The sequence below is a fragment of the Rhinichthys klamathensis genome, unplaced genomic scaffold, assembly GCF_029890125.1.
Source record: "Rhinichthys klamathensis goyatoka isolate OS25496 unplaced genomic scaffold, OSU_Roscu_1.1 h1tg000042l_1, whole genome shotgun sequence".
NCBI classification, from domain to species: domain Eukaryota; kingdom Metazoa; phylum Chordata; class Actinopteri; order Cypriniformes; family Leuciscidae; genus Rhinichthys; species Rhinichthys klamathensis.
Window position 1 is genome coordinate 4,635,957 of NW_026606589.1, and position 24,249 is coordinate 4,660,205.

A 24,249-nucleotide genomic window follows, 5' to 3' on the forward strand; every position below is an offset into this window, starting at 1 on the left:
ACAGTAATCCAAATGTAGACTGGTCTGTCGGCGCCCTCCCTCTATGTCACATATAGCGAATATGTATTCGTGTACGCCACGCAGCGCCGCGTCAGACACGCTTCTGGTGTGCAAAGACACAGAAAACGCGACGCAGCCGCCACGCAGCTGACACGCAACAGAAACGCCACGCTCACGCCACGCAGCCAGTGTGTCTCCGGCCTTCAGGTAACTCTGCTAATAGCTATAACTTCTCTTAAAAGGGTAGGAGATTTGCAGGCCCTGTCAGTTGCCTCCTGTCTTGATTTTGCCACTGGACTGGTCAAGGTGATATTGCACCATGGCCGTACTACGTTCCAAAGATGCCTTCATCACCATTTCATCCTGTTGTTCTTCGAGCCTTCTCCCCTCCACCGTTTGACTCTTTGGAGCAGGAGAGGTTGAATAGATTATGTCCAGTCCGGGCCCTTAGGATTTACAGTACGTCCATCGCTCATGCCAGTAGCCTAAAGCCAATCAACTCTTTGTCTGTTCAGATGCGGTTTCTCTCACCTACAAGATGGACTGTATCGCTTCGCTTCTAGGTGTCATTTTACTCAGAGTGTGGCTGCCTCAAACGTGTTGGCAAAAGACACGCCTTTGCAAGATGTTTGTGCTGAGGCAGGCTGGTCCTCTCTGCAGACATTAGATTTTTCTGTGTTGATGTGAATTCAACCCCAGGGTCTCAAGTCCTTTCGGCTTCTTCGGACGAATAAATCTGGTGACGCCGTGTTCAGGCACCATTTTATAGACGTAGTCACGTTCTATGTAGTGTCACCTGACTTTGTCCGTGGCCAATGGTAATGGCGCATGTGTACACATGATTCAGACACCGGACCTTCCCATAGCGCCAACACTATGACGCAGTGTCTCGTTCACATCTCCTGTTTACATAAAGCACTGCGCATCATCAAATTTTATGTTGGCGACTGTACTATCGAGTTTATACTAAATGGAGCCTTCAGACTATAAAGGTAAGAATGGAACTTCTCCAATTGTCGTGTTTTCTGTCACCATTTGACATTTTTCACTTCAAACAGGGAAACACAGCCTGATGTTTAGATTCCTCATTAGTGTCTGTTTCTATTATACTTAAGCCATCTGCCATATTGGAACGGTCAAATCCGGTCCATGACCACTCAAAAGCAAGTTGACTGTGCATCTACAACCTAGTTATTCACATGTATGAACATCTATATATAGTGATTTTCAAAGCATTTAATTTATCATTAATGTGATAATTCTGCATATGGATATTGCATATTGAGTTATACATAAAAACACAAACCTGCACATTCTCACCTCTGTAAGGTTATCCCATTTCATCTGGAATTTATAGCTCGGTGGTTTTACAGCCATAGGCTGCACAATGCTATGAAATTTTCATTGAAAATTCATTGATTTGTTAGTGCGAGTGATGACAGCGTCATGTTAACCTTTCCAAGATGTGTCTGGAGTGGCCAAATGTGGATCAGGGTTTCATAACTCCAGGTAAAAAGTGGTGCTAACCCCGATTCTAAATTACAAGTGTGAAACGTACCTTAACCCAGGGTTAAAAGCAGGGTTTAGAATGACAATAACCCAGGGTAAAGCGCAGTGTGAAAAGCCCTTCTCATGTCACACATAATTTAATCTAATACCTGATTAAAGATCTCTTATCTTTTGAAAAATAAGACCCTTTGCATTTCTGATGATTGAAAGTGAGCATCATTGCTTTTGGGTTTGAACTAGCTTTCTCTTCTGGCTCTTTCCGGATTTCTGGGTTTTGTTTTTACCTCTTTTTCTCTTTTTTCTCTTTTTTTGAAGTGTCCTTGCTCCTGATTTAGTTGCAGATCTTTGTTTGGACTGATTGACCATCGTCTTTTGAACCAAGAGTAATTTCCTTTCAGATGAGGTTGAAGGTGAGTGAGTGACACTTGCTTTTGATGTCCTCTGGATGCTTTGAAGAATAGTTCCCATTTTGAACTTTTGAGTTATCATTTGCTTCTCTTTAGATGCCTTCCTTTGGGGAGCGAGGGTAAATGTCAACAATGAGTTTGGCTGCACAGTTTTTCTTCCTTTTCGATGTCCAGCTGTTTGTAGATTCTTCCGTTTTTCAAATGGGTTCTCCAACTTTTGACTCAGCTGAAATGTTCCCCCTTTTGCATAGTCAACTGGAGCGCAGTTTCTTTGATCTTTTGTCAGTCTAATTCGTTTAGATTTAGAGGTTCTTTGTTTGCCACTATGTGACAATTTGATTGGCACTTCATTGCATGGAAGGTCAACGGTACCACTTTTCTCATTACTTAGATTGGTGGAATTGTATGGTGTTGAATCTTTCAATACTGCCACAGGTGCAAGCTGGACCATTGTGCACCTGCAGTGAGAGATTAAAAATCGGTTACACCAGCATAATGTTACTCTGGGCTAGAGTACAATACTAAACAAACTGCTGTCAACATTTTTGTCAAAAGTGATTCACTACAAAAAGGCTGAGGAAACAAGACCTGGATTTTCAACCAGGGTTTCAAGCTGCGCTGTCAATTAGTGCAAGCATAATAGAAAAAATAACTGCTTTCACACATTAAACTTGGTGAATTACTCTAATAAAATTGTTTAAGAGAGGTATTATTCTGATCTCAGATCAGAACATTCTCAGATCTGTATTATTTAGGGAGTTCATAACTGCTTGGGAAAAGTAACCTCTGCATGGTACTTTGAGAGTAACTTTCTTCGCAGGACTCAACATGACTTGCTTGAGGTGAGCCATAGCCTTGAGTTGTTTTATTTTGTGCACTGCAACTTGAGACTTGACTCGGCGACTTATTTTCTTATGACTTCAATGTGGGTAACTTACTCCCACCTCTGGCACAATGCTATTACAGAGAAACTCATCCTAGAATTTAAAACCATGATTATAAAGGAATGTCCAAACAAATATAAGTATATATCGGAGACAATCTAGGACAATGAGTCCAGTAAACTTTGTTAATTGTTCTCATTTAACACAGAAACTGGAATTACAGGCTGAAAATCTATTAAAGACTATGAATGAACATACTATAATGATGCCATAAAAATTATTCTATGGAAGTAATTTGGTTATGTCAATATAGACAGCTGTGTGCATTATATAATTATATATACAATTACAGTGTTTTTATCCATTCTGCATTTTTGCTTGCAAACAGAAGCATGAAGCAACATTTTTGGAATACATTATTTCATTTCTTTCACTCACATTCCAAACCAGTTGTACTGTGTGCATTGCCTCCTTTGAATCATCTCAAAGCAGCGGAGTTTTAGGACGTTGAAAAAACTGTAGCCCACCATGTTGGAGATGGTGTCATTACCATTGAGAAGGCATTGTTTAAATCTAACAGAGACAGGAAGATACAAGACAGAAATAAATATTTTTGCATGAATATTTGCATGAAATCTCTCTTTTGTGTCTCAATGTCAGCTAACCCTTCCATTAAACATATGCTCAATGTATTTACATTTAAGCATTTAGGATTTTTCTTTTATTTAAAGCAACTTTCAGAGCATACATTTTATCAGTATGTGTGTTCCCTGTGAATTGAACCAATGACTAAACCGGTAAACTAATGCACTCTAAAAAAAACATTTAAATAAATGCATGGTTCAAATTCATTAATTGAACTAAAATGTAATTTGATTGTATTGATTTAAGTTGCAAAAATAATTTAGATGAGTTATGTTGACAAATTGTTGATTACTACATCAATTTAATATTGTTTTTTTTTATTTAAACTGCAAAAAATGCAATTCAACTTAATGCAACTTAAAGGAATTGTCTGTGGATTTTAAGTTTCCAGCATGCTTTGCAAATGATAAGTAGAATAAATATTGAAATGTAGTGTTATTTTGTGTTGTGACCTGTTAGGTTAAGTTGTGCTATACTAGCAGTTAAAATAAACCACATTAAATTATTAATAGTTCCCGTACCACCACTCAATTATGTTGAAATGAATTGGAACAACTTTTATAAAACTTAAAATGTGTGTTGTAGGTGGTTGGTTTGAAGTTGTCATACCTCAAAAAGATGCCTGTGTTAATTTTCTGAGACAAAAATTTTTTTTTGAGTGTTGCACACCTTTCTACATAAATTACAGGCTGTCCCGCTGAAGATATATATTCTTTATCTATTAAAACATGCAGTGTCCTAAAAAACTCATACGAGCCATATATGGATAACATACATGAGGTGAACAAACAGAAAGGATGAGTTATGACTCTAAAGAGTCTCCCCTGAGGATCTGAAAATGCCTCTCATCTGTGGAATGTGAAAGACCCCAGAGCTTATGTGCTCACCTGTGGTCACAGTCGCAGTGGGAGACTGTGAAGAGGGTGGGATTGAAGACACCAAAGTTCACAGAGAAAGAGCGTATGATGTGCTCACAGTGATCATGTTCTCGGCAGCATCTATCCGCATGCACAAACATACCTGATAAGAGAAGAAAAATGTAGTCTAAATAATCAAATAACAAATATAGATTATTTACAATATTGTAAAATAATAGAGGGAATGTATTAACGTCACTTTCCCGCCGGAACACGACCCCCTCAGCCGGACTGAGTGGCAAAAGAGCTGCTGCGTGGCTGGAGTTAATAGGGGAAACTGCGAAAACGCGGGTAAAACAAACTATTATCAGTTTAAACTAAAAGTTGGACTCGATATAGTGTTCCTTACAACTTATCAAAGATCCAGTGATCCATGTATATTGACATGCAGCCAGGAATCGTGTTTCCTGACAGCCTGATTTCGATGCCGGGGAAATAAATTAAGAAAATTTGCCTGTAAACGTTTTATATAAATACAATATAGATAGGTCTAAATCCGAGTGATCACTTACATTAATGTTATACTGTATATCATCATATCGTCCAGCCCTAAAACTTATATAGTTTTTTGTCAGTTTTTATTTAAAAACATCCAATTATGCAGAATATAGTCTGTTCTGTAGCTTTTTGCAGTCTGTATACAGTACCTCAGATTTCTGGTCAAATCTAGTAGTACAGTCAATCGCAAAGCTCTTTCCCGTTTTAGATGTGTTTTGTGTGTTTTTCACGGCATTCACGCTGAAAACAAATGCTGCCGCTCAGTCTTTTTGCCACTTAGTGGGCGTGACCGCATTCACTCCGGTCGACGGTGACGTCATGCGCATACCCTCTAGTTTAAAACCCTCATGTGGTGTTCGGGTCAATTTGACCCGGAGAAGATTTTCTTATTCCCGAAAATACTAGTTAATGTTATCGCTTTGGACTGAAACTTAGTGACTTTGTTCCCAAACGGTATAACTAAATCTCAGTGTTTTTTTGAAAATTTTCTTATTTTTTTTGTGGGAGTATTGTTACCTTGTTACACTTGTGGTGTTCCCGGTCAAAAATGACCGGCCTAAAAAAAATAGCTTATAAGTCACTCATTATACCATATTTTCACCCAATCTTTGATTCAATCTTTTTGTCAACTTGTTCTCTTTCAATTAGGACTGGTTTTATATTTCTGTTTGCATCTGATTAATCGTGGGCCTCATTTGTCTGAGAGTAGGCATCTCATTTTTTGAGTAAAAAACAAATAATTTATGAGTAAATTTGGAAATATGAAACAAATATATGAAAAAAATGGCTACGGTTGATCACACTAGTCTACTCTAATGTTTCACCAGGAATTTTGTTTTGAAACTTTTGTTTTGTAAAAAAATATGGCACATAGTCACACTTGTGGTGTTCCCGGTCAAAAATGACCGGCCTATAAAAAATAGCTTATAAATCATTCATTATACCATATTTTCACCCAATCTTGGATTCAATCTTTTTGTCAACTTGTTCTCTTTCAATTAGGACTGGTTTTATATTTCTGTTTGCATCTGATTAATCGTGGGCCTCATTTATCTGAGAGTGGGCATCTAATTTTTTGAGTAAAAAACAAATAATTTATGAGTAAATTTGGAAATATGAAAAAAAAATATGAAAAAAATGGCTACTGTTAATCACACTTGTCTACTCTAATGTTTCACCAGGAATTTTGTTTTAAAACTTTTGTTTTGTAAAAAATATGGCACATAGTCACACTTGTGGTGTTCCCGGTCAAAAATGACCGGCCTATAAAAAATAGCTTATAAATCACTCATAATACCATATTTTCACCCAATCTTGGATTCAATCTTTTTGTCAACTTGTTCTCTTTCAATTAGGACTGGTTTTATATTTCTGTTTGCATCTGATTAATCGTGGGCCTCATTTATCTGAGAGTAGGCATGGTCAAAAATGGTCACAATGGTCGACCATTGAAAGTGAATGGGAGAGACTGAAACTAACAGAACAATTTAGTTTTCAGGAGCATGTTCATTATTTTCATGTACACATATGAGCATGTGTGCTTGCAAACATTGAGCCCTTGGACCTGTGCATGTATCGATACATTTATACACACGCTACCCAGACACACACACGTTAAAACACACAAACTTTTTTGAGTATTACACACATTCTTTTCCACAGAGAGAAATTTGATCCTACCCTAACCTGCATCTAATATACATTTATCCATCTGACATTACCACACACACACACACACACACACACACACACACACACACACACACACACACACACACACACACACACACACAAAAACTGGCCGTGACTGCAGTGACCCGGCTTCAAAAGAATCTTTCTTTCATGGTCTTGTTTCATCACAGCTTCCAGACAAAATATTATGACATTTTGTTTTGGAACTGTGAGGTTCTCACACAGAACTAAACAATATTTACAAATATACATCATGTGATAGCACAGGCATATATAAAATGCCTCACAGCACCTTGCTTGTCATTCATTTGTGGCAGCACCATAGACAGTAAAAGAAATGGACAGAGCGATCTCATTGGAACTCAGTTGAGACAGTTGAAGCCCACTTTTAGCGATTTTTGAGCACTTCCGTTCCTGACGCGCAGACTCAGACCGACTCAAACTAAGCTTGATGACGTGAGCAACCTGTCTGACAGACGTTAATCTTCTAGTAGCTGTGCGTGAAAACTGCCAACGTTAATCTTGCAGAGACGGGGAACTTGAGCAAAGAGTTATTTGGCGTGAGTGAGCAGGAGTAAGAATTCCGTTGCTTTTATGGACTCATTATCTATGGGCTTCTCCCTTGACGGGACGTCCCCCCGATTGCCTGCGAGCTTCTCCTCCTGTCTGTACGGTAACTTCTGTACAGCGCGACAGAGAGTCGAGTGGTTATGACGCAATCGTTAGCCTATTTTTACTAAATCTGTTTCTACGGAGCCATAGTGTAACATAGAAGGTAATGGAGCCCTTTATACATTGTCGTGTTTCTTTAGAAATAAATAATGGACAAATGGAGTCTTTAAACGCCTCAGATGTAAAGTTATTCGCTGTCAAAGTGACGCAAAAATGAATGGGAGTCAATGGAAATGCTAACGCAAGTGAAGTTCTGCTACAACATGGCGGCACCCGGCGGGCTTCAACTTCCGGTCGATGGATTACCCCCTTGGGCAGCACAATGGCAAAACAGCTCTGCACATGATGTTATTCATCAGATTTTTGACTCAGAAACTAGTGAGGAGGAGGACATGCAGGATGCATCTTGCAGTGAAGATGTTTCTGAAGAGGAAGGCCTTCAGAAGAAAACCTGCCTTGCCTCATAGGTGGGGATGAAGGCCAGGACAAAGTTCCATCTTTTGACCAGAATAAAACGGTAACCTCAGCTGGGCCCTCATCACTGGAAGACTGCTCCTCTGCCGATTCAGTGGTGCCTTCCTCTTCAGAAACATCTTCACTGCAAGATGCATCCTGAATTTCCTCCTCCTCACTAGTTTCTGAGTCAAAAATCTGATCACGGCCTGTGTGTGTGTGTGTGTGTGTGTGTGTGTGTGGTAATGTCAGATGGATAAATGTATATTAGATGCAGGTTAGGGTAGGATCAAATTTCTCTCTGTGGAAAAGAATGTGTGTAATATTTAAAAAAGTTTGTGTGTTTTAACATGTGTGTGTCTGGGTAGCGTGTGTATAAATGTATCGATACATGCACAGGTCCAAGGGCTCGATGTTTGCAAGCACACATGCTCATATGTGTACATGAAAATAATGAACATGCTCCTGAAAACTAAATTGTTCTGTTATTTTCAGTCTCTCCCATTCACTTTCAATGGTCGGCCATTGTGACCATTTTTGACCATGCCTACTCTCAGATGAATGAGGCCCACGATTAATCAGATGCAAACAGAAATATAAAACCAGTCCTAATTGAAAGAGAACAAGTTGCCAAAAAGATTGAATCCAAGATTGGGTGAAAATATGGTATAATTAGTGACTTATAAGCTATTTTTTATAGGCCGGTCATTTTTGACCGGGAACACCACAAGTGTGACTATGTGCCATATTTTTTACAAAACAAAAGTTTCAAAACAAAATTCCTGGTGAAACATTAGAGTAGACAAGTGTGATCAACAGTAGCCATTTTTTTCATTTTTTTTTTTTTCATATTTCCAAATTTACTCATAAATTATTTGTTTTTTACTCAAAAAATGAGATGCCTACTCTCAGACAAATGAGGCCCACGATTAATCAGATGCAAACAGAAATATAAAACCAGTCCTAATTGAAAGAGAACAAGTTGACAAAAAGATTGAATCAAAGATTGGGTGAAAATATGGTATAATTAGTGACTTATAAGCTATTTTTTATAGGCCGGTCATTTTTGACCGGGAACACCACAAGTGTGACTATGTGCCATATTTTTTACAAAACAAAAGTTTCAAAACAAAATTCCTGGTGAAAATGTTAAGTTGACTAGTGTGATCAACAATACCAATTTTCTTCAGATTTTATTTAATATTTCCAAAATTATTCAAAAATTTTAAAAAAATTACTCAAAAAATGAAATGCCTACTCTCAAATAAATGAGGCCTATGATTATTCAGATGCAAATCAAAATATAAAACCAGTCCTAATTGAAAGAGAACATGTTGACAAAAAGATTGAATCCAAGATTGGGTGAAAATATGGTATAATGAGTGATTTATAAGGTTTTTTTTATGGCCCGGTCATTTTTGACCGGGAACACCACAGGTGTTATAGGGTTTTGAACACCACATGAGGGTTAAATAAATAATGGACACAAATGAAAAACATGAATTCGTTTATTTGATGTCATTCATTTATTTATTGTTGCCAAATGGACAGATCTTTTTATAGTTTCCTCGTTAGCTAACGTTAGCCTAGCTAGCTTGCCAAGCTATTTTCATAAATAATCTGTAAGATCGTTGTACCTTCATCTGTGACTGGAGGCCACTGTCTAACATCATCAACCCAACAAGTCATTCTGCCTGGCTGTAGCTGTCATCGAGGGTGCGTTATCACGGAGGTTTGTTTACATACTGGTAACAGCTCAGTAATGGCGTCGCCACAAGATGGCAGCCTACACAGAACGCTCGTCGGATTCGTGTATACTGTCCTCATTATTATGTAGATTATCTGTAATAGAATACAACTTGTAACGCAGGGCACATTTCTGTTTTGCGTTGTGTTGCACAGTAACTCTTCCGTTCTTGACTGTCATGTATAACTCTATGACACCCTCTGTAATTATATTGATTTACTGACACACAACATAGTATTAACTGTAATAACCAGGTTATGTTTCAGGGACCTCCCATGTCTTTTCGAGGACATGCCATACATTCACAGATAGTCAGCCACAACCACCTATGACCCTGGCATGAAAACTGCACTTTGATTTATCGCTCTCAGGAAAACTGCTTAATATGTAGCAAATAACGAAAATAGAGGGGTTTTTTTCACGCCGATAACATTCATATAAAAAAAAAGAAAAAAAGAAAAGACTCGACAGCCCATCGGTTAGTCTTCAACACGTTTGTTCTTAAACATTCATTTTGGATTGATCTATTTTTACACTGAAAAAAAAAAATATGCTGCAACAGGTATGATTTAGTTTACGGCATTTCTCATTCATTTCTATAGTATCAGCAAACAGTGAATGGGTGTTTCTCAAACGGAAGCTACATCCTACGAAGGCTGCATATCTCGGCTGCCACGTCATCAAACGTCGCTGAAGGCCATCTCAATTTGAAGGATCCTTGGAAGGCAGCCTTCGTTTCACTTCCTTCATTCGGCCTGTTTTGAAGGATGCGTTGGATGTATCCTTCGTGGCCTTAAATCACCCACAATCCTTTGCACACATTTAAATGAACGAAAATAAATGGACGGGAAAACGAGTCGGTACTGAGCTTGTCTGAGTCTATTATGAAATGAAACATGAAAGGACGTGAAAGCATAGATGTTATCTTTTGTTTTACTGTAAATTATAAACTAACATTAAACTGACAATAATGTAAGCCACTGGGAGACCGCAGATGGCTGTCATGGCTGCATTAATAGAAAGCCAGTTAATATAAAGATTTGTAAATTATTTTTCCAAAATTAAGTTTTAATAGTATTTTCGTGCAGTGACCGTGGAGGCGGAAACATGTGTGACATAGCCAAGCACACTTACTAGACCGTCTCATTCTAACGTTTAATTGCTGAGGAGGAGTCTAGCCTACAAGCCTTAGAAGGACTGGACTAGGAAGGATGCGGTCTCGTTAGGATACAGCCTTCCGTTTGAGAAACACCCATAGACTGCCGCACAACTCTGAACGAAATGCAATGACGTCAAGGCTGTAATGTGATTGGTTATCAAGGCACACATGATCCAAGTTAGCCGTTGCTTTTTCTCCAATGGTAGAGCCATGGACCCTCGTATCTCCCAATAATAAGACTATTGCTGGGTCCCAGTTCGCATACTTATACTACACCTTAAAGGCAGGGGTCTCAAACTCAACTTAACTGGGGGCCGCTGGAGGTAGAGTCGGGGTTAGGCTGGGCCGCATCAAGTATTCCACAAAAAAATAGTAATCAAGTATTCCAAAAAAGGAGCACAACTGATCCAATCTTCTCAATATTTATTATTAACGTTTCTTCTGAACTGTTCCTCTGAATTTGAACATTCCTTTCTGTACATGATTGGTTCTTCATGAGCTGTCCTTCTGACAGTTGAAGTTCATTTTTACAAACTTTCTTTGTCTATAACACATATTTGTGATATTTATATTTGCTTATGCCCTTTTTATTTTCTTTATACAACACATTAATGATATTGAATGTTTTTTTGTTTTTTTTTGGAAGGCACATTTCCTTTTATTATACTTAGAAAAACAATTATTGCTTTTGAAATACAAATATTTGCAGTCATGTCTGCCCGTCTTATTGAATTCTTTCTACACATGTAGGCTATAGTGTCTCAGGCAAATGACTGACTTTGCACAAATCAAAGCAAACCGTCTTATCAACCTGTTGGACACATATTACAAGCTCAAAATGATTATTCTCACATTGTTTTAGAGCAGGGTCTCTCTCCAACACGTCGCTCGCGAGCTATCGGTAGCTCGTGGCCTGATTGGTGTTAGCTCGACAAGGGGCCGTTCACATATCGCGCTCACATATTTTGCGCGCTCAAGTTCGTTATTTCAAATGTAGGCGCGCGCAAGCGCGCTCATAATTGAAGCGACGCGCTCATTTTTTCCAGGCGCAGTATGTTTGTACTTCGCGGTTGTCATTGACAACTATTGACAACAAACCCACCGTAAGCTGTCACGAAACTATCTATGGTAGCCCATAAGGGATAAAAAAAAAATATATATATTTTTTTTTAAACGCGGCACACGCAACGACGGGCCGCACTAACATTAAACTTTAATGTCAAGTAGGGGGCCACAAAATATCACCCCGCGGGCCGCAAATGGCCCGCGGGCCGCGAGTTTGAGACCACTGCCTTAAAGGTATGTAGACTTTTAGTGAATAAAAAGTAAATACTTTTGAGCATGTAGCAGAAGAGTATGCAAGCTTTGGGACATACTACTTTGTCATATTTAACGGACAGCTCTGTCGCGTAGTTACATGCATCCTGTCACCGTTTAAACTGCCCTGTCAATCAAAACTTCTCACAGTTAAAATCCTCCACATTCAATTTAATTTAATTTCCTACCGTATCGGAGAGAAATGTAGTAGCACGTTGATCTGCCAATCGTGGGTCTTTCATGAGTAGACTCTCCTCGTGTTTTCAATTTAAATATAATGATGCATTTAAAGTTAATGGCCAAACGTATCATTACAAAAGTTTACAATGCTGTTGCAGATGAAACATAATGTGGATAACATTGAATAAATATATTTTCGTCAGGTTAGATACTGATAATTATTCACTCAAACCCCTTTATCTAAACCTCTCTCCTTTAAGGGTTAGTTCACCCAAAAATGAAAATGATGTCATTATTGACTCACCCTCATGCCGTTCCAAGCCCGTAAGACCTCCGTCCATCTTCGGAACACAGTTTAATATATTTTAGATTTAGTTCCGAAGATGAACGGAGGTCTTACGGGCTTGGAACGACATGAGGGTGAGTCATTAATGACATCATTTTCATTTTTGGGTGAACTATCCCTTTAACCGTTGGACTCTCACATCTATCATGTTTGTAGTTCCCTTTCGAAGGGAACTCAACAATACGTCATCGACGTTATGGGGAACGCCTCAGGCGTGACAGGTGTCTGAAATCACTATCAAATCACGTCAATCACATTGACCGGCGACAGCCTGTGAATCATTAGCGTGAATGATTAACGTGCGACCTGGAAGTATATAAGGGCGCCTTGCAAACATGACAAACCATCTCATCGTCTTCAGGGACTGTTTGTTTGAAACGCTATTCAGATATACGGAGGAAAAAAAAAGGTAAGAATGAAACGCACAGCTAAAACTGATTGTTTTCGTAAGTGTGCCGACCCGTGTCCGAGGTTTCTGACACCGGCCGACACACACGAGCTGTGCGTGTTTTGCTTGGGTGAAGAGCACGCACGGGAGGTTCTCGAGGGAACCCTCTGTGCGAACTGCGAGTGTTTTTCCCTTAAAACGCTCCGCTCTCGTCTGGCCCTCTTCTCGAGTGAGGGGGGTTCAGCGTCTGGACCTCATGGTGCGGGTCCCGCTCGTGCCGAGGCCGAGCGGCGACTTACATCATGGGGCTCCCAGATGGAGCTCGTCGATCGCCTCGAGAGGGCTGTAAACCTCTCAGATGATTCGACGACTGACGAGGGTGAACTGCAGGTCGATGGGGAAGACTATTCACCGACTGTACCTGCAGTTGATGCTCTTCAGGACGCGCAGGAGATGGCTGAGGAGATTTATGATCAAATAGATCCTGAACCTCCTCAGCCATCCAGCCCCGTGTATGCAGAGCTGGTGGATGTGATGGGGCGCGCTGCCGATAGGCTGCAGCTGCCTTGGCGGCGCGCTAGAGGAGAGACCGCTCGCGGCAGGCTCGACGATCGTTTTCTCCCCGGCCATACACCACCAGCTCAGGTAAGCCTTCCATTTCTTCCTGATCTCCATATGGAGATCGAGAGGGCATGGAAGAACCCGTACTCTGCCCGTATCCACCGACATCAGCGGGCTAGTTTCGCTGATGTTGAGGGGATCGGAGAGCACGGGTACGTGTCCATGCCGCCCATTGATGAGACGTTCGCGAACTATCTCGTGTCTGGGCGGGCAGCGACACTGAAAGCTCCAACCCTGCCATCCAAACCACTGAAGACAACAGCTCGTTTGAATGGCAGAGCATACACGGCAGCAGGTCAGGCCGGTGCTGCACTACATACCATGGCAGTGTTGCAGGCGTACCAGGCCGACCTGCTGGGGGATCTCGACCAGGGGGCAGGGATGTCCCCTGAGGCGGTGGCTGAGCTGCGCCGCACCACAGACTTGGCTCTCCGGGCTACCAAGCAAACCGCTGCCGCGATCGGACGGTCGATGGCGGCGATGGTGGCCACGGAGAGGCATCTGTGGTTAAATCTAGTCGACATCGGGGAGAAAGAAAAAGCCTTTCTCCTCGATTCGCCGGTTTCGCCTTCCGAACTCTTCGGCACCTCCGTGGAGGCGGTGGTGGGGAAGTTCAGGGAGGCGAAGGCGCGCTCAGCAGCGTTTAAAACCTGCATGCCGCTGAGATCCGCGTCCGTACCCCGGCAAGCGGGTGGGCCTGGCCCTTCACGGTCTAAGGACCGTATGCAGGGTCAACGAGCCAGTGTCGCCTCTCGTGCGCCCCCTCTCTCAAGGAGCAGGTCGCAGAGAAGGCGTGACTCCCGCAACAGGAGAGATCTGAGGGAGGTTATCCAGCGCAAGCGCACACAGCGTCGGTGATGGATAACCTCCCCGGAGGGTCACGACATTTCTGCCCTCTCCTGACCTCCAGGCGTTCATTACATCAGGCCTGGGGATGGGCCTATGATGAGAACTATGTTCTGACGGCCCACCTAGGTTTGGTTTTTGGAAACGCCCCTTTCAGGCTTGTGAAGTGGCGGATCCCAGGTTCTTAAAAGAACTGTCTGAAAAATTGGGTCTTACTTCGCACGCCGCAGGTGAGCTGCCGGTCTTTTGAAGAGTATTTTTTGTGATTAAAAAATAAAATGTTTCTCTCTACAGACCGCGTTCCCTGTATAGAGTTATGGGGTCATGTCAAAGTACTAAGGTAAGAGAACTTTTTTGGATTATTAGGGCCCTGAAGTCCCCTGCTAGGTGGCCAGTACGGTAACTGTGTTAGCCTTCGGGCTGCTAGGCCACCGTAGGGTAGAGTAGTTGGTCTCTCTTTTAGAAATTTTTTCTTAGAGGTTGACTGGCGCTAGTGCTTAAGTTAGATCTTATGTCCGGCCCACGGGGCCGTTTTTGACTTTTCTGAGTGTTTCGCCCCTTGAGCTCTGTTTAGGTTTTCAGTAGGCTGGCGATTTTGCAGCCCTTTGTATGGAATAATACAGATTATATTCTTTAAGTGGCTGTGGCTCCTCCTAGCCCTCAGATAGATCTATGCTTACAGGCTGGCCCTCACCAGGGCCGCCTCTGTAGCTGGCCTAGGCTATCCCTGGGATATTGAGGCGCTCTGCTTTGTTAGCATTTCTTCCTCTGACTCTTCACTTTGTGAATGTATGTTTTACATCCCTGTATACAGCCTCCTCCCATGGGAGTCGTTAGGCCATGGCCCGCCCCCTTCTCTGCATTCTGGGGCGACTAGAGTAATGCAGCTTGGTGCAGAGGTTGGTTTATAAGGTCATGGTGGGCCTCAATCAGGCCTCCGTGGTTTTTCTATCTTTTTCGAGCAGGGTTAGGTCGTCTTTCGCTTCACTGAGAAGACGGTCTGTCTGCCCGACCCTGCCGTGCAGAACTGGCATTTGGATTAGACCGCCAGTATAGGCTTATTTACCTCGCTGAGCTACTGCTCGAGTGCTGGGTTTTTAGGTGGTGGTTTTTAGGAAGCCCCCACTCCCCTAGGTTGGGCACAGATACATTTCTGTCACCCCTAGAGCCGCTGGCAGGCCCGCACCCTGGTAACCTCAGGGTGAGGTGTGAGTATTCCCCTGTGACTCAGGGTAGGTCTGAGCACTTCACTCTCAGTTCTGTATTTTTCTACCTCGCACCACTATGGCTCGGGTCGAGTACGAATTAAGCCTTCACTTCTTCCTTTGTCGAGGTTCGCTCCCCTGAAGCCAGAGCATTGCCCTGAGCTGACGCCCATGCATAGATGGTAGGCCCCTGACTTCTGGGGCCTCCGTTTAGACAGTATAGCGTATGTTGTACTCCCCTTGTTTTTTAGGGTGCTAAGCTACTCTAGCTGAGTACACTGCCGTGGGCAATGTGATTAGGCACCAGGATGCTGTAGGCGCTGTGTAAACAGCTTATCTGCCAACGAAGGCTGCGCCATCAGGTAGTAGGCCTCAGCAGGCCTCCTTGTATGGGCAGCCCCCAATAGGGCGGTGTAGGCCACTTCTCGAGAGAAATGGTTGGCTTTGGTGGTTCGGGCAGTTGACTCACCAGTTTAAGGGCAGTTTAAGGTGGGTAGTAGGCCTTAAACAGGCTTCCTCTGAGGTGAGTCCCAACATTGTGGGACATACTTTATAGCTGCTACAGGTAGCTAGCCGTACTAGGCCTCCTGTAGGTGGGCCCAATAGTTCCATTGGTGTGGTATGGTTCCCAACAGTGTTCCTTTGTAGCAGAATTGACTTGCTGTCAGCTAGTAGGCCCAACCAGGCCTCCCTGATAGGCGAGTCCCCAGCTGGCTGGCCTTAGCAGGCCACCTTGGAACTGTCACCCGGACTCAGCTACCAGTTGCTATCAGGTGGTAGGCCCCTCAGGCCTCCCTGAAGGTGAATTCCCACTTAAGATGGTTATCAGGTAGTAGGCCTCACCAGGCCTCCCTGAAGAGACAAGCCCAAGGACGGGCAACTGGACAGCTAGCCTGGCTTACTATCAGGTAGCAGAAAAAAGCTCCCAGATATTATGGCTGTCAGGTAGTAGGCCTCACTAGGCCTCCCTGAAAACGAGTTCCCACATGCTGTGATTATCAGGTAGCAGGCCTCACCAGGCCTCCCTGAGGGTGAGTTCCCCACGTACTATCGCTATCAGGTAGTAGGCCTCTCTAGGCCTCCCTGTAGGTGACCACATACTGTTGCTATCAGGTAGTAGGCCTTACCAGGCCTCCCTGAAGGTGAGTTCCCACAGACTGTAGCAATCAGGTAGTAGGCCTCACCAGGCCTCCCTGAAGGTGAGCTCCCCACATACTGTGGTTGTAAGGTAGCAGGCCTCACCGGGCCTCCCTGAAGGTGAGCTCCCCACATACTGTGGTTATCAGGTAGTAGGCCTCTCTAGGCCTCCCTGTGGGTGACCACATACTGTTGCTATCAGGTAGTAGGCCTTACCAGGCCTCCCTGAAGGTGAGTTCCCACAGACTGTAGTAATCAGGTAGTAGGCCTCACCAGGCCTCCCTGAAGGTGAGCTCCCCACATACTGTGGTTGTAAGGTAGCAGGCCTCACCAGGCCTCCCTGAAGGTGAGCTCCCCACATACTGTGGTTGTAAGGTAGCAGGCCTCACCAGGCCTCCCTGAAGGTGAGCTCCCCACATACTGTGGTTATCAGGTAGTAGGCCTCTCCGGGCCTCCCTGAAGGTGGAGCACCCCACATACTGGGGTTATCAGGTAGTAGGCCTCTCCGGGCCTCCCTGTAATATTTCTCTAATGGTGCTGGGTTTATGAAGCTAGTGGCCTCTTGCTATCAGTTTCAGCTAGCCTTAATAGGCAGCTGCTGAGGGCGAGCTTGCGCCCTGGCTCGCTAAAGTGTTTATTCTCTGCTATTTGTTCCCTCCTGGAACCTTTCCTGCCTACAGCCTGGTTTGCCTACCAGGCAGACCTTGTGCTCCCCTCACTGAGGGTCTCTATGAGCATGCGGCTTCCTGAGTCTGGTCAGACGGTCGTAGGCCTCTCGTGAGGCCTCCCGGTTAGATCAGCCATTAGGCCTTCACAGGCCTCCTCAGTGTTTGCAAACACTGGGTTGATCCATGGATCGAGTAGAGAAACTCCCCTCGCTAGCAAGGGTCATAAAGCACTATGCTGAGTCATACTCTCCGGGATATCCCGTCTCTGAGATCCGGGCCGAGTGGTTCACTGCCAGCGTCGCAGTCCCTCGGGTTGGATGCCTTACTTAAGGCATTTTTCCAGAGGCTCTGTCTTCGGACAGACAGGAAGTGGCCAGACTAAGTGTCTATGTATCTGACGCCAGGTCAGGCCGTCCTGGTGGCATATCGGGGTGAGTACGTTCCCCTGAATAGTGACTGGCTGGGGTTCCTTCGGATTCCCTAGCCACATTCCCTAGAAGGGGCCCCTTCTAATTGAAGTTGTGGTCCTAGGCCTTTGAGCAGGCCCAGGTAGGCTTTCATTTAACTATGTTTATGGAGGTTTCCTGTGAGGCTTATAGCTTAGGCTATGACTGTAGGGAATGCTGTCACTGACAGCCTAGTGTGACCTGACGATGAGTGGTTCTAGCATTTCATTTGAATTTGCTGGTTCGGACAGTTGTCACTGCCTGAGGGCATGCACTCCCCTCAGCATGGCGGAGTGGGTATTTCGTTCCCCATAACGTCGATGACGTATTGTTGAGTTCCCTTCGAAAGGGAACGTCTCAGGTTACGACTGTAACCTTTGTTCCCTGAGAACAGGGAACGAGACAATACGTCTCCCTGCCATGCCTCGGGGCTTGCCTGCCGTACAGTCCCTTCAGACGATAAGGTGATTTGTCATGTTTGCAAGGCGCCCTTATATACTTCCAGGTCGCACGTTAATCATTCACGCTAATGATTCACGGGCTGTCGCCGGTCAATGTGATTGACGTGATTTGATAGTGATTTCAGACACCTGTCACGCCTGAGGCGTTCCCCATAACGTCGATGACGTATTGTTGAGTTCCCTGTTCTCAGGGAACAAAGGTTACAGTCGTAACCTGAGACGTTTTTTTTTAACCCTTTTTATTCGTGTTTGTAGTTCTAATCGAATCCTTGTCCAACTCGCAATGGGTTGTGGGCAATATTAGCCTTTAGAGTGTGCATCGATGTGCACTTCGAATTCTAACCAGAAAAAGTAGACCATCCGGGTATCTTTGGAATACTCATTTCAACATACAATGATTTGGGATGCACTAATTCTATTTTCGAATACTATTTAGGATGGATAGTATTAGAATTGGGACACACCGTATCTCTGGTTTCTAGTAATCCTGAAGACCTTGATTAGCTGGTCCAGGTGTGTTTAATTAGGGTTGGATCTGAACTCTGAAGAACAGTAGTGTCCCTCCAGGAACTGAGTTTGACACCCCTGCTCTAAGGCCTTTGTACCATGAATACATCTTTGCATAGTGTTACAGAATATTTGATACACTCAACAGCTCCAGCAGCATTATCATAAATCATTGATCAAAGATTTTGTGATTAAAAGACTGATGGATGCTAAATTTTGTACCGGTAATATGAACAACAAAATTAGTTCATTACACGGTGACGGTGTCAATTTAACACTGTTTGACAGGTCAGAAAACAGATGTGTATTGATGGCATAAATATCATACACTCCCATCTCATTTTTGAGTTCACAGGAGAAGTGGTATGTGACTGTGAGAAACATTGTAGATTTTATGACCAAAAAAAAGAAAAAGAAAGGAAAGAAATTAACTTTGTTTTAATCAAGACATTGATACAATTATTTTCATAACCTAAAGTATCCATTTCTCTAGTTTAATTTGATGCTTTGCATTCATGCTAACTTCAAACCCACATGTTAAAACAGTTATATCACATTTTATGGCTGTTTGGGCTAGGGATAGGGCAAGTTCATGAAAAATTCCTGTTATCAATCAAATCCTCTGTTGAGGCAAAGTCACATGAGTTTTTTGTTGCGCATCAAGGAATATATGTTGTAAATGTGTTTCCGATGTAGTTTTCATTGTAGGATAAAAATGATCTGCCTCAATTTAGCTCATAGGTTTGTTGTGCACATTTTTAGAATTTATGCGCATCTTGGCGTTTCCGTCCAGGGTTTTTTTGTGTGATATTTCAGTTTACATAAAAATAGATGGATGGAAAGCTAGTTACTGAACACTTATGTGACAGGAATACAGTACACGCACACACACACAGCAATAGTTGTGCTAAATTAAATCCTAAAAGAAATTGTTCACTTTATTCAAAACTAAGTATTGTTCTTCAATAAATGTATACCATAAATTGGATAATATGGATCTTATTACCAGTTTTTGTTACATCTACCCCAGTGAATAAAGGTTATTATTGGCACACAAGTGTTACAACTCAACCCAGTAGTTTAGGTTGTAACAACAGAACTCTTTGTATTTGATATTAACTCACATAATCTGTAATTGTGCACATGTCTAAGTGAGTTTTATTTGTTGTAGACGAATGTGGCTACCGCCTATTAAAGTTTGAGAGACAAAATTTTTATAAGTGAACTGAAAAACGCTTTTATTATAGGCCTATAGCCTAACAAAAAGAGAACCCTTTTTCCCTTTTTTCTTAGTGTGACGAATATTTTAATAATTCACTATAACCTTTTGTGCAATGGAAAGGTTACATGGACGTCAAATGTTCTTTATGGAACTTTTGTGTGCCAATAATAACCTTTATTTTTAAGAGTGAAGGCATAGGAAATTATGGATGCAGACCTACCCAACTGTTCATAGTCATTGGCGCTTGTGCCTCGTCCACACCAAAGTGTTCCCGGTAAAACCCATGCGCGTTTATAGCGACTTTTTGCTCCTGAATCCATCGTCTGGCCTTGGTTGACGTCTTCTTTGAGCAAAGTGAAATTGAAATATGACGAGTTCACTTCACACAGCCTGGCATCTTCCAATAGCGCACTTATGTTGAAGCGGAATGGTAACTTTTCGGCGTTGTCATAAGCGCGCTCTTCACGGCAGAGTGATAAATAACGCGTAACCAGGGTCCCGTCGCTACTCCTGAAGCAATCTTCAACGCGTGTCTCTGATGTCCACTTGCTCCAGTAAAAGAGCGGAGGTGCTAACGCGTCCAGTGAGTGAGTGAGAAAACTAACCTGATTACTCCCGTGTTCAGATTTGACGAGGAGGCAAAATGGTGCAAGTTGCTGTGGTGTTACAGCACTGCAACAGCAAACCACTGCTAAAAACTTAACAGCAAGTAATAGACTTCCGATACGCGCATCTTGGAGATACAATGCCATTATTGCTTAGATTTAGCCTAGCTCTACTTTGTTTAGGGCTAGAAACGGTCATAAATAGCACGTAGCTAGTTTTTCAATCGGTTTAATTGACGTTGATACCAGGAAAAATATGCTAAATTAAAATCAGTAAACGCAGATAATCATCATCAGTCTGTTTCTGTCCACAATGAGGACGCCGCATGAAGAAGAATTTGCTATGTGAATGATCTGTCAAATGAAATGAATTTGCCGGTTCTTGACTGTCTGTTCACCGATGTCGAACTGAAATTTGAGTTATCTACAGGTTTAAACTTGTAACTAATGTGGAGCTGAAACGACACTAGTCACATGACTCGAAAATCAACAGAACTCCGTTTACCGAGGATTTGCTGTCCAATGACCCGAGTTCAATCCAAGCAATAGTATAGTACAATTGCAAGATTCCTTATTGAGACATTGTTACATTGCGATGCTGCAGAAATCTGATCTTTTGATACAAATCGGATTTTTGTTCTGTCACTTAAAGTCACAATAAAATCAAAATGGTCAATACAATTTGTAATGGAATACTAAATAAACTTTAACTTGAGTAAATATTTGAATAAAACTTAAACTTGTTTTATTAATCTAGTTGACTATAGGCAACATTTCTAATTTTCATTTAATTTAACGCGAGGAACTAAAATAGGCCTACCTACTAAAACTGAAATAAAAATGAGTAAAACTATAGACATAGGCTATCTAAAAATAATAATAAAAATGACAAATATAAAACAAAAATACTAAAACTTAACTAAAATTAAAACAAAAACAGAAAATATGAAAACAAACTTCTCAATGATGAGTGGGGAGGAGGCAGAGAGAGAGAATCCAGATGCAAGTTTATTAGACAAACACAAAGGCGGAATAATCCAAGAACAAGATCCACAAAGAGAAGGCAGGAGAGAATTGACAGGAGCACACATACAGGAGCCACGAACGACAATCAACATCCGAGGCCCGTTTCAGAAAGGAGATTAAGTGAAATCTCTGAGTATGTTAACCCTGAAATGAGGGAAACTCTGGGTTTTCGGTTTTAGAATGGGAGAGGTATAAAGCAGGTAGAAAGCAGGGTAAATCAAGCCGTTTTTGAAAGAGAGGCAGTGCTGGGTAGATATATTACAAATTGTAGCCAGTTACTGATTCCAAATATGACAAAAATTCTAGTTAGTAACGTAGTCCATTACATTACATTTTTGGTCCACACATTTATGGTAACATAATCAGACTACTTCTTTTAGATTACCTTTATCATTGATTTAAATAGGATATTCTTGTATCATATTGATAAATATATTCCATTCTTTGTTATCAACAACATGAAGTGCATTAAATGTTACATTACATCAGGGTTTCCCAAACCAGGGTTTGGGGTTGCTGAGGGTTCATGAAAAGCCATTATTTTCATCATAAAAATGAAAAATCTAAAAAAATTTACCTTTTAAAATCTAAAAAGATTTTAAAAGGTATTTTATTTGTTTATCTGCTTGTAGTAGAGATAATCAATGAATTATGAATAATTTACTGCCAGAATCTAAATAAATGCATTTAACTTAAAACGAGTAAAATGATCTGCCAGTGGGGTAAGAAAAATAATCTTAATTCAAAAGGAAGCAAGATGATTTTTCTTACCGCATTGGCAGATAATTTGCTAAATGAGAAAAATGCACTATAAAATGCACTAATAAAAAGTTATTATTTTTCCCCAAGAAACAAGACTAAATAATTGATGTCATATTTCTTATGTTGAAAATGCATCTTGATTTAAGAAATTAAGAATTAAGCTTTTTTTGCAGTGCAGTACATTCTTTGCACATATTTTCATCACACATATGGATGAATTATTAATTCACATGTGGATGAATTATTAATTCACGCAATTAATTATGTTTTTATACTTAATTTTTAGCTGCTGCCTTTTTCTTTTTTTCTTTTTTTGCCCGTGAGATACCATGAAAATGAATATTAGTTAAATAACTTACATTTCTCTCAGTTTTCACCTCTGATATAATAACACCGAGTACGAATTAAACTTACATATTGACTCTGAAGTATGGGGACGTCTTTTTGTCGGGTGCTGTTGCCATGGTGAATCGTAATTTCGAGCTCAATTGATCATGGTATTTCATAGTCGTGGTGCACGAGCTTAACTCAGAGTCAGTCTACTCAGAGTTCAAACTCAAACTCAATTCAGAGTTTCCCATCTCAGGGTAAGTCAACTCAGTTCAAGTTTTAACTTGGGGGCTTTTCACACTGGCAGTTTAGTTCGGAACGGCGAACGGGGCACGGTTCGCATGAAAAATCGCTAATGTGAACGCTGTCATGGGACCCGGGTGCGCACTGGGGTACCGAACCCGAGACTAACTGGAGGAGGTGGTCTGAGCTCGGTTACTCCCGAACCGTGCCGCGGTTCGCGTGAATGTGAAAGCAGCACGGACTCGGGTGTGCACTTGTTCAGGAAGTAAAGTGACCTGCGCATGCATATTAGCTTATTGTGATGTATTCAGTTAAATAAAACACTTGTAAGTAGGGATGCACCGATCCACATTTTTTCACTTCCGATCCGATCCCGATACCTGAATTTGGATATCGGCCGATACCGATACTTTTCCGATAGCAGAGCTGTGTTTGCTTTAATATTATTATTTAATATTATTATTGTTGATTTTATATGATGCTGAAATAAACTCCTCTCTACAGGCAAGTATGATATGTACGTATGTATGCATGTATGTCAATATATATATATATATATATATACACTCACCGGCCACTTTATTAGGTACACCTGTCCAACTGCTCGTTAACACTTAATTTCTAAGCAGCCAATCACATGGCGGCAACTCAGTGCATTTAGGCATGTAGACATGGTCAAGACAATCTCCTGCAGTTCAAACCAAGCATCAGTATGGGGAAGAAAGTTGATTTGAGTGACTTTGAACGTGGCATGATTGTTGGTGCCAGAAGGGCTGGTCTGAGTATTTCAGAAACTGCTAATCTACTGGGATTTTCACGCACAACCATCTCTAGGGTTTACAGAGAATGGTCCGAAAAAGAAAAAACATCCAGTGAGCGGCAGTTCTGTGGGCGGAAATGCCTTGTTGATGCCAGAGGTCAGAGGAGAATGGCCAGACTGGTTCGAGCTGATAGAAGGGCAACAGTGACTGAAATAACCACTCGTTACAACCGAGGTATGCAGCAAAGCATTTGTGAAGCCACAACACGCACAACCTTGAGGCGGATGGGCTACAACAGCAGAAGACTCCACCGGGTACCACTCATCTCCACTACAAATAGGAAAAAGAGGCTACAATTTGCAAGAGCTCACCAAAATTGAACAGTTGAAGACTGGAAAAATGTTGCCTGGTCTGATGAGTCTCGATTTCTGTTGAGACATTCAGATGTTAGAGTCAGAATTTGGCGTAAACAGAATGAGAACATGGAACCATCATGCCTTGTTACCACTGTGCAGGCTGGTGGTGGTGGTGTAATGGTGTGGGGGATGTTTTCCTGGCACACTTTAGGCCCCTTAGTGCCAATTGGGCATCGTTT

General features: G+C 42.0%; 1 protein-coding gene across 1 annotated transcript; it reads right to left on the bottom strand.

Annotated features, from left to right (window-relative positions):
* Positions 1-1,483: 1,483 nt before the first annotated feature.
* Positions 1,484-20,928, bottom strand: LOC130082299 (group 3 secretory phospholipase A2). Its single transcript, XM_056247153.1, has 4 exons — positions 20,148-20,928; positions 4,333-4,465; positions 3,239-3,373; positions 1,484-2,374 (listed from the first exon to the last, which is right to left on the bottom strand). The coding sequence occupies exons 1-4, from the start codon at positions 20,677-20,679 to the stop codon at positions 1,726-1,728; spliced, it is 1,449 nt and encodes a 482-aa protein (XP_056103128.1). The 5' UTR covers positions 20,680-20,928; the 3' UTR covers positions 1,484-1,725.
* Positions 20,929-24,249: the final 3,321 nt, after the last annotated feature.

Excerpts from the sequence above, each read along its gene's own strand:
- LOC130082299 (XM_056247153.1), bottom strand. The coding sequence starts at position 20,679 with ATGGCATTGTATCTCCAAGATGCGCGTATCGGAAGTCTATTACTTGCT. Across the intron at positions 4,466-20,147 it reads CAATGACTATGAACAGTTGG|GTATGTTTGTGCATGCGGAT; the intron begins GTAGGTCTGCAT and ends TTCTCTTATCAG. Across the intron at positions 2,375-3,238 it reads CAGTACAACTGGTTTGGAAT|GTGCACAATGGTCCAGCTTG; the intron begins GTGAGTGAAAGA and ends CTCTCACTGCAG.